Source organism: Oncorhynchus mykiss, chromosome 8, assembly GCF_057628025.1.
Source record: "Oncorhynchus mykiss isolate SJ-2025 chromosome 8, ASM5762802v1, whole genome shotgun sequence".
NCBI lineage: Eukaryota > Metazoa > Chordata > Actinopteri > Salmoniformes > Salmonidae > Oncorhynchus > Oncorhynchus mykiss.
In genome coordinates, this window is record NC_143029.1 from 49902841 (window position 1) to 49914349 (window position 11509).

Genomic DNA, 11509 nt, shown 5'->3' on the forward strand with positions numbered 1-11509 from the left:
CTCTCTCTGCTTTGTCATATAATATTTTGTATTTGTCACATGCTTCGTAAACAACAGGTGTAGACAGTGAATTGCTTACTTACGGGCCCTTCCCAACAACGCAGAGAGAAAAAATATAAAATAACACAAGGAATAAATACACAACAAGTAACATAACTTGGCTATATACACAGGGTACCAGTACCAAGTCAATGTTCAGGGGTACAAGGTAATTGAGATAGATACACAATATATACAAGCGTATGTGGACAGGTGTATATAATCGAGGACACAGCCATGCAATCTCCATAGACAGATATTGGCAGTAGAATGGCCTGACCGAAGAGCTCAGTGACTTTCAGCGTGGCACCGTCATAGGATGCCACCTTTCAAATCAAATCAAACTTTATTTGTCACATGCGCCGAATACAACAAGTGTAGACCTTAACATGAAATGCTTACTTACAAGCCTTTAACCAACATTGCAGTTCAAGAAGAGTTGACAATATTTACCAAATAAACTAAAGTAAAACATTTTTTTTTTAAAGTAACAAAATAACATAACAATAACGAGGCTATATACAGGGGGTACTGTTACCGAGTGTGTGGGTTGGTACAGGTTATTTGAGGTAATTTCTACATGTATGTAGGGGTGAAGTGACTGTGCATAGATAATGAACAACGAGTAGCAGCAGTGTACAAAACAAATGGGAGGGGGGTGTCAATGTAATGTCCGGTAGCCATTTGACTAATTGTTCAGCAGTCTTTTGGCTTTGGGGTAGAAGCTGTTTAAGAAGCCTTTTGGTCCTATACTTGGTGCTCCGGTACTGCTTGCCGCGCGGTAGGTGAGAAAGTCTATGACTTGGGTGACTGGAGTCTCTGATACTTTTATGGCCTTTCCTCTGACACCGCCTATTATATAGGTCCTGGATTACAGGAGGCTTGGCCCCGGTGATGTACTGGGCCATATGCACTACCCTCTGTAGCGCCTTGCGGTCAGATGCCGAGCAGTTGCCATACCAGGCGGTGATGCAACCTGTCAGGATGCTCTCGATGGTGCCGCTGTAGAACTTTTTGAGGATCTGGGGACCCATGCCAAATCTTTTCAGTCTCCTGAGGAAGAAAAGGTTTTTTTGTGCCCTCTTCACGACTGTCTTGGTGTGGAGGAGGAATAATGGTAATGGGGAATTTTTTCATGGTTCAGGCTAGGCCCCTTTGTTCCAGTGAAGGGAAATATTAACGCTACAGCGTACAATGACATTCTAGAAAATTCTGTGCTTCCAACTTTGTGGCAACAGTTTGGGGAAGGCCCTTTCTTGTTTCAGCATTACAATGCCTCCTTGCACAAAGTGAGGTCCATACAGAGATGCTTTGTCGAAATCGGTGTGGCCTGCACAGAGTCCTGACCTCAACCCCATTGAACACCTTTGGGATGAATTGGAACGCCGGCTGCGAGCCAGGCCTAATTGCGCGACATCAATGCCTGACCTCACTAATGCTATTGTGGCTGAATGGAAGCAGGTCCCCACAGCAATGTTCCAATATCTAGTTGACAGCCTTCCCAGAAGAGTGGAGGCTGTTATAGCAACAACCAAGGGACCAACTCCATATCAATGCCCATGATTTTGGAATGAGATGTTCGACGAGCAGGTGTCCACATACTTTTGGTCATGCAGTGTACATATGGGTAGGGATAAAGTGACTAGGCAACAGGCTAGATAATAAACAGCAACAGCAGGGTGTCTGAAGAGTGAAAAGATTTGGTGCCAAAAGGGTCAACGCAGAGAGTCTGGGTAGCTATTGGTTAACGATTTAACTAACTATGTAGCAGTCTTATGGCTTGGGGGTAGAAGCTGTTCAGGGTCCTGTTTGTTACAGACTTGATGTATCGGTACCGCTTGCCGTGCGGTAGGAGAGAGAACGGTCTATGACTTGGGTGGCTGGAGTCTTTCACCGTTTTTAGGGACTTCCTTTGACACCGCCTGGTATAGAGCTCCTGGATGGCAGGGAGCTCGGCCGCAGTGATGTACTGGGCCGTACGCACTACCCTCTGTAGTTCCTTACAGTCGGATGCCAAGCAGCGGTGTTGCAGCCAGTCAAGATGCTGTCAATGGTGCAGCTGTAGAACCGTTTGAGGATCTGAAGACCCATGCCAAATATTTTCAGGCTCCTGAGGGGGGAGAGGTGTTGTCGTGCCCACTTCACTCTGTTGTTGGTATGTGTAGACCAATATTAATTCCTTAGAGATTTGGACACCAAGGAACTTGAAGCTCTCAACCTGCTCCACTACAGCCCAGTCAATGTGGATGGGGGTGTGCTCTGTTCCTGGTTAACGCTGAGGTTGTTATCCAGGCAACACAGTGCCAGGTCTCTGACCTCCCTATAGACTGTCTCATCATGGTCGGTAATCAGGCCTACCACTGTTGTTGTTTACAAAGTTAATGATGGTGTTTGAGTCGTGCAGTTGTGGGTGAACAGGGAGTAGAGGGGACTAGGCACGCACCCCTGACCCGCCCCCCGTGTTGAGGGTCACGTGGCGGATGTGTTTTTGCCTACCCTCACCACCGGTGGTGACCTGCCGGGAAGTCCAGAATCCAGTTGCAGAGGGAGGTGTTTAATTTTAGGGTCCTTAGCTTAGAAATGAGCTTGGAGTGCACTATGTTGTTGAACGCTGAGCTGTAGTCAATTAACAGCCTTCTTTCATAGGTGTTATTTTTGTCCAGGTGGGAAAGGGCAGTGTGGAGTGCAATAGAGATTGCGTCATCTATGGATCTGTTGGGGCGGTATGCAAATTAGTGGGTCCATGGTATCTGGGATGATGTTTTGAGCCATGACCAACCGTTTCAAACCATTTCATGGCTGCAGATGTGAGTGCTACATTGGGCGATAGTAATTTAGACTGATTATCTTGGTATTCTTGGGCACAGAGACTATGGTGGTCTGCTTGAAACGTAGGTATTAGAGACTGGGTCAGGGAGAAGTTGAAAATGTCAGTGAGGACAGTTGCCAGCTGGTCAGCGCATGCTCTGAGTATGCGTGCTGGTAATCCGCCCGGCCTAGTGAATGTTAACCTGTTTAAAGGTGTTAACCTCTCTACGCACCGAACCCGTTAGCGGGATTAAATTCGACAACATACGGGGATCGCTACATAAATAGTCATATTAAACATTCATGAAAATACAAGTGTTCCACATGTTTCGAAAGCCTAGAATCTTGCTAATCCAACTGCGTTGTCAGATTTAAAAAAGGAGTTACTGCGAAAGGATACGATGCGATTATCTGAGGACAGAGCCCCATAAAAAAAGCTATTTCAACCAGCACAGGCGTAACAAAATCCCAAATTGCAATAAAATAAATAGATTACCTTTGACGATCTTCCTCTGTTTGCTATCCCAATGCTCATTGTTACACAATGAATTGTCTTTTGTTTGATAAAATCCATTTTTATAGCCTAACACAAAACATTTTGTGAACCGCTTGTGTCATGAATTCCGTCTCCATTAAATTTTCGACGACACATTCGATGTAAATAGACACACTGAACGTGACTTTTCCAGTCATATTTGGTTTCATTGCAATCAACTGGTTGTTTGTAACACAACCAAACGTGATGGGTAATTTCGCGGGACGTATTGACTGAAAGAAACCGATTTGAAGACAACAAGTAATGACATCATTGTGCACCAATGATATGACCGCAGTTTCGTTGATTGACTGTTTTTTAACCCAATGACCACTGATTGTCTTGAAATCTAGCTTGGTCGATAGCCAATGAGCTGAGGTAAATGGCAATATGTAATGGTTATGTGTTGGAAGACCAACCCATGTAGTAAACTCCGGCGTAAAGAGGGTCATTCGCCATTGAAGATTCATACTGGAAGGAGCATGTTACGCACAGCACTATGTTGGAAAAGCGCATCTTCAGCTGTTTATATATCAATCAGTATGGCGACTAAGCCAGGGAAAGCTAAATCTAAGTCTAGATATACAGATGTACACACAATTTTAGAAGAAATTGATCGGGAAAGTGAGACAGATTGTTGGAGGACGATTCATTTTGCTAGCATAGCTTTGATTCCCAAATGGAGGAATATTTTTTGAACGGAGAGGACATCGTTTTGGACTGGTAAGTTCTTCTCATGCTAATGCCGTTGTTTGAAATTAATAATATAAAATATTATTTGTGATTTTACATTTTTTTTGTAGCAATATATAAAAATGTAATCAAATGTGTAAAGTACACGTTGGCTATACATTGTGGGTGGGGGTATGTTTGTATGTATGTGTATGACCAATAGCCTATGTTTGTGTGTGTATATATACATATTGTGGATTAGAAAGAGCATGGCCGAGATGCGTGTGTCTGCCGCTCCACCCTACCCCGCCCCTACATGAAATAGCCTATTTGAGGATGTTGAGGGGAGGGCAGGCCCACAACAATGGCCAAAGTGAAATGGAGACAGTAGATACAGCTGGTCTGTTGTAATATAATAAAGACAGTAGATGTAGCTGGTCTCTCATAATATAATAGAGACAGTAGATCTAGCAGGTCTATAATAATATATTCAACCTTATGTTCCCTGTACTCCATATACAGAAGGGCAAAAAAGTATTTAGTCAGCCACCAATTGTGCAAGTTCTCCCATTTAAAAAGATGAGAGAGGCCTGTCATTTTCATCATAGGTATACTTCAACTATGACAGACAAAATGAGAAAAAAAATCCAGAAAATCACAATGTAGGATTTTTAATAAATGTATTTGCAAATTATGGTGGAAAATAAGTATTTGGTCAATAACAAAAGTTTATCTCAATACTTTGTTATATACCCTTTGTTGGCAATGACAGAGGTCAAATGTTTTCTGTAAGTCTTCACAAGGTCTTCACACACTGTTGCTGGTATTTTGGCCCATTCCTCCATGCAGATCTCCTATAGAGCAGTGATGTTTTGGGGCTGTTGCTGGGCAACATGGACTTTCAACTCCCTCCAAAGATTTTCTATGTGGTTGAGATCTGGAGACTGGCTAGGCCACTCCAGGACCTTGAAATGCTTCTTACGAAGCCACTCCTTCGTTGCCCGGGCAGTGTGTTTGGGATCATTGTCATGCTGAAAGACCCAGCCACGTTTCATCTTCAATGCCCTTGCTGATGGTAGGCTTTGTTACTTTGGTCCCAGCTCTCTGCAGGTCATTCACTAGGTCCCCCCGTGTGGTTCTGGGATTTTTGCTCACCGTTCTTGTGATCATTTTGACCCCACGGGGTGAGATCTTGCGTGGAGCCCCAGATCGAGGGAGATTATCAGTGGTCTTGTATGTATTCCATTTCCTAATAATTGCTCCCACAGTTGATTTCTTCAAAACAAGCTGCTTACTTATTGCAGATTCAGTCTTCCCAGCTTGGTGCAGGTCTACAATTTTGTTTCTGGTGTCCTTTGACAGTTCTTTGGTCTTGGCCATAGTGGAGTTTGGAGTGTGACTGTTTGAGGTTGTGGACAGGTGTCTTTTATACTGATAACAAGTTCAAACAGGTTCCATTAATACAGGTAACGAGTGGAGGACAGAGGAGCCTCTTAAAAAAGAAGTTACAGGTCTGTGAGAGACAGAAATCTTGTTTGTTTGTAGGTGACCAAATACTTATTTTCCACCATAATTTGCAAATACATTTATTAAAAATCCTACATTGTGATTTTCTGGATTTTTTTTCTCATTTTGTCTGTCATAGTTGAAGTGTACCTATGATGAAAATTACAGGCCTCTCTCATCTTTTTAAGTGGGAGAACTTGCACAATTGGTGGCTGACTAAATATTTTTTTGCCCCACTGTATCTGTTTATTATACCTGTTGATATAGGGCTCATATGTGAAACTATTCTAACTGAAAATTTTATTTCACAGTGACACTGACTCCGAATGTGAGCCCCAGTGCCAAGGTGTCCATCCCCACTGAAGCTGGTTCATCCAGCCGGACACCTGTTGTCTCAGCGCTACTGGGGAATGGACCGCAAAAAATGTCCCCATTCCAACTGCAATAAAGGACTACAACAAGAGCATGGGAGGTGTGGACCTGTCAGTTGATAGGCTATTACAATGTTCTCCATAAGACGATGAAATGGTACAAGACCTTCTATCATTTCATTGACATTGCTGTGGTGAATGCATTCATTCTACACAAGGAAATGACTAAGAGCTGTGGAAAGCCCCCCATCTCACAGCTAGCCTTCAGAGAGCTGCTCATCAAGGAGCTACAGCACCACTGCACCACGTTCTGGCCCCTCTACCTCTGTCCCTTCTGCTCCTGCCACAAGTGGTGTTCATCTGCCCAAATGTATTTCTGCAGGCATGGATGTGCCTCAGGGCCAAAAGGGCACAGCATGGAGGTGTCGCTGTGTTCTTTGCAAAATGAAGTCCCCCATCACCTGCACCACATGCTTGGTGACCCTCTGCTTTACAGCAGAAAGAGACTGCTACGGCACCTGGCATCAGCAGCACAATATTGTGTAGAGGACTGCGGGTCTTCCAAATATTGAAAGTTTTATTTCGTAAATGTATATTTTTTTTAAAATGTTTTTTCTCCATTATTTGGGGGTGTGTGTTAGAATACCATTTTGTTATTTTGTATATAGTTATTCCATCCAAAATGTATAACTTCACCAATTTGGCCACTTGGGTACATTTGGGCTACTTGTGTGGGACACCTGGGTGACTTCGTGATAAATGTCATGTAGCACACTCATTTTGGAAGTTATCATTCTGAAACTTTGCACGTACTGTTGGCAAGTACTGGGCAAGTACTGTTGCCCTCTTATGTTTTTCACTGAATGTGTCCCCATCATCCTATCTGAATGTTTGTTTTGTCTTGTTCATTTTAAAGATGATGATACAACAATAAAAATGAAAATACTTATGGTCTTTTCATTGTATTATCTAAACCAGATCTATTGTGTTATTCTCTTACATTCAATTCACATTTACACAAACTTCAGAGTGTTTTCTTTCAAATGAAACCAAGAATATGCATCTGAGTGCGTTGAAGCACCTTTGGCAGTGATTACAGCATTGAGTTTTCTAGGGTATGACATTACACTTTTGGCACACCTGTATTTGGGAAGATTCTCCCATTCTTCTTTGCAGATCCTCTCAAGCCCTGTCAGGTTGGATGGGGAGCGTTGCTGCACAGCTATTTTAAGGTCTCTCCAGAGATGTTCGATCGGGTTCAAGTCTGGGTTCTGGCTGGGCCACTCAAGGGCATTCAGAGACTTGTCCCGAAGCCAATCCTACTTTGTCTTGGCTGTGTGCTTAGTGCGTTCTCCTGTTGGAAGGTGAACCTTCGCCCCAATCTGAGGTCGTGAGCGCTCCCAGTCCCTGCCGCTGAAAAACATTCCCACAGCATGATTCTGCCACCACCGTGCATCCTCGTAGGGATGGTGTCAGGTTTCCTCCAGACCTGACGCTTGGATTTCAGGCTAAAGAGTTCAATCTTGGTTTCATCAGATCAGAGAATCTTATTTCTCATGGTCTGGGAGTCTTTAGGTGCCTTTGGGCAAACTCCAAGCAGGCCTTCATGTGCCTTTTACTGAGGAGTGACTTCCGTCTGGCCACTGCCATAAAGGCCTGATTGGTGGAATGCAGCAGAGATACTTGTCCTTCTGGAAGGTTCTCCCATCTCCACAAAGGAACTCTCGAGCTCTGTCAGTGACCATCAGGTTCTTGGTCACCTCCCTGACCTAGGCCCTTCTCCCCCAATTGCTCAGTTTGGCTGGGCGGCCAGCTCTAGGAAGAGTCTTGGTGGTTCCAACTAACTGTATTCTGTTAGGCTAGATTTCACTCTTTTGTCGTGGAATTAACCGGTAATTACACCCTTAAAATGTAATTTCCCCTAACACAGGCGTGCGTCCTTAAGCACATTAGTGGGAGAGCAAAAAAAGTAGTCTTCCTTTCCATTTGTCACTCTCTAAGCCCCCCTCTCAATGCCTCTCTACTCACTCGGATTTCCATTGTCCTCCCTTTTCTCTCTTTTTCTGGTTTTCACTCCTTCCATTTACGTTGTCTGTAGCTGAGCTCAGCGATGCAACCTGTGAGTTGATTCTTTAAAAAAAAGTTGTAAATCATTCAAATACATTGAGTATACAAAATATCAGCTACTACAGCGATTTCATTCACTGCAACACTTAACAAATAGCTGCAGTTGGTTTCAGAATGGGTGGCAAGGAATAAGTTAGAACTAAATATTTCAAAAACTGAAAGCATTGTATTTGGGACAAATCATTCACTAAACCTCAAGTAAACTGTTCACTGCGGACATACCAATAATGTGGAAATTGAGCAAACCTGTCATGGTCAAACATGTTGATACAACAGTAATTTAGTGATGTCACTTGTTAAATTGATGTCAGGTTAAAGAAGGAATTTTAAGCCTTTTTAATTTTAAGACAATTGATACATGGGTGTATTTATTTGTATTCTTTTTTTAAAACATTTTATTTAACTAGGTAAGTCAGTTAAGAAATTCTTATTTTCAATTATGGCCTAGGAACAGTGGGTTAACTGCCTTGTTCAAGGGCAGAATTACAGATTTTTACCTTGTCAGCTCTGGGAATTGATCTTGCAACTTTCCAGTTACTAGTCCAACACTCTAACCACTAGGCTACTTGCCACCCCATTGGAATGTAGCCAACATACACTCTATGTGTTCCATTCAGGGTGAATGGGTAAGACAAAATGCTTAAATGCCTTTGAATGGGGTATGGTAGTATGTGCCAGGCGCACTGTTTTGTGTCAAGAACTGCAAAGCTCCTGTGTTTTTCACACTCAACAGTTTCCCATGTTTATCAAGATTGGTCCACCACTCAAAGGACATCCTGCCAACTTCACTTTAGGAAGCATTGGAGTCAAGGGTGTTTAGTATAGAGTGTATGTTGGCTACATTCCAATGACCATACTAGGATGCCACTTAAAATACATACCCAATCAATCAAATGTATTTACTAATATTACAAAATAAAACTTTGATCACTGCACTACACAAATTGTAACCAATCACAGCACAATCACTGCATAAAATGGTTCGATCAAGCCGCACGTCAACAAAATTTTCCCCCGTCAGCGCATTTTCGTAATAACTTGATGTTAAGGGATTTTTTTATCAATAATGACTAACTATGTATACATTTCAATCAGGACTGACTAATCAGAATACTATTATGTTACTGTATAGATGTATGAATTTTCTTTTAATCCTAGTACTGAATATAATGTGTGTAATTATAATCAAGAATTAGAACAAAGACTGTCTGTTCCTTGGTAGAAACGAATGAACTTATCGTCAGACTGGCTAGAATGCTTATCTACACAGAGAGACCTTGGCCTGGTCTTAAATTATCTAAACTAGTGGAGGACGATGTAGGAAGGCTTGAGAACTATACTGCCATTGTACCGGAATGGAGCAGGGGCGGGACAGTTTGAAACCTAATGATTTCATTTTCAGTTTATAACCTGTTGTAAATTATATCATGTTCAATATTCTCGAGAATAAATGCAATTGCTTGATTTTGAGACTGGTCTCCGCCCATTTTATGCAAATAAGTATCTTACAAATTCTTAGAAATGGGCTGAGTGCATTAATTGAATTGGGTAATAAACATATAGGAATTTAATTCCTCTATCACTTGAAGAAAATCATCTCAAATTGCAATGCAAAATGTCAGAAGTGCTACATCTAAATCGAGCAGAATCCTGGAGGGACTGAACAGTACAGAACAGTGCAGAACAGGGGATGCTTTTCTTATGTATCAAGTACAGCAATGGTGCCCAACTCTCCTCCGAGAGGGCTACCCCTTCTGGAAGCTTTTGCGACAACCCTAATCTTGCCTGATTCTACTAATTAGCGGACCAGGACCTTGATTAGCTGAGTTGAAGGAGTTACAGCACAACAGGGTTGGAGCAAAAGCTTGCATTGCCAGTTTACTAAGATACAGTTCATATAAGGAAATCAGTCAATAAAAATTGATTCAGTAGGCTCTAATTTATGGATTTCACATGAATGGGCTGGGGCACAGTAATAGGTCCACCCACTTGGGAGCCAGGTCCAGCCAATCCGTTTTCCCCCACAAAAGGGTTTTATTACAGACAGAAATACTCCTCAGTTTCATCAGCTGTCTGGGTGGCTGGTCTCAGATCATACCGCAGGTGAAGAAGCTGGATGTGGAGGTCCTGGGCTGGTGTGGTAAAACATGGTCTGTGGTTGTGAGGCAGGTTGGACTTACTGCCAAATTCTCTAAAATGATTTTGGAGGCGGCTTATGGTAGAGAAATTAACTTTACATTCTCTGGCAACAACTCTGGTGGGCATTCTTGCAGTCAGCATGCCAATTGCACGCTCCCTCAAAACTTGAGACATCTGTGGCATTGTGTTGTGACAAAACTGCACATTTTAGAGTTGCCTTTTATTGTCCCTAGCACATATTGCACCTGGGTAATGATCATGCTGTTTAATCAGCTTCTTGATATGGCACACCTGTCAGGTGGATAGATTATCTTGGCAAAGGAGAAATGCTCACTAACAGGGATGTAAACAAATTTGTAGACACAATATGAGAGAAATTAGCTTTTTCTGGGATCTTTTATTTTAACATTTCTGGGATCTTTTATTTCAGCTCATGAAACATGGGACCAACACTTGACTTGTTGCGTTTATATTTTTGTTCAGCATAGAATAGGATATTCACATATGAACAGGTCCAGAGAGTTTAGCATTAGCATAACAATGATTGTTATGTAAGCAACTCGATGTTTGGTTTAGAACACTCTTCTTCCCATACATTAATGAATGATGATGAATTGAATATGACTATCACTATCACATGCCATAGTGATATCACTGTAGTTTGGGAGAAGTAGTTTCTGATTCTTGGTCTATATAGTCAGTGACATTATCCTTCTCGCTCCCTCCCTCTCTCTGTCGTGGGTGTCGCTACAGGGCAGAGACGGCTGTGGGAGGCGGTCAAGAGGAGGAAAGCCATGTGCAAGCGGAAGTCCTGGATGAGCAAGGTACAGTACACAAACGCATACATGCAGATACCCTACATACGAATATAATACATGCAGTACACTCACTCTACAGTACAAACTATCTGTCTCGCACATGCACAATGACTCTAACATATTAACATGTGCTCGTGTGTATATGTTCGTTTGCTCATACTGTGTCTTGATCCATCCTCTCGCACATCTCTGTTCCTTGTGGACAATAGGACGTGTTATCTTTGGTCTGAATTCACTGTTCCCATAGCTTGGTTTTACATTTACATCAATTGAGCTGAGCAGTTGTGTATACTATGGAGTTGTATGGGGAGGTTAGATGTCTGATTCATTTGTGTGAGCGTGCACATGTACAGGTAACTGCCAAAATAGCTGTGCATGCTTAGTCCCCTCCTGTACTCCCTGTTCACCCACGAATGCGTGGCCAAGCACGACGCCAACACCACCATTAAGTTTTCTGATGACACGACAATAGTAGGCCTGATCACCGACAACGA

The 11509-nt window shown here is 42.5% G+C and overlaps 1 protein-coding gene across 9 annotated transcripts in view; it reads left to right on the forward strand.

The window, feature by feature from the left end:
- The window catches only part of tnk2b (tyrosine kinase, non-receptor, 2b), a 173447-nt gene that overhangs the window by 120971 nt on the left and 40967 nt on the right, over positions 1 to 11509 (forward strand). For all 9 annotated transcript variants that reach the window (XM_090181791.1, XM_021612735.3, XM_090181793.1 and 6 more), the window contains one exon: positions 10951 to 11021. In XM_090181791.1, the coding sequence (XP_090037917.1) occupies positions 10951 to 11021 (71 nt within the window). The remainder of the gene's footprint in view (positions 1 to 10950; positions 11022 to 11509) is intronic.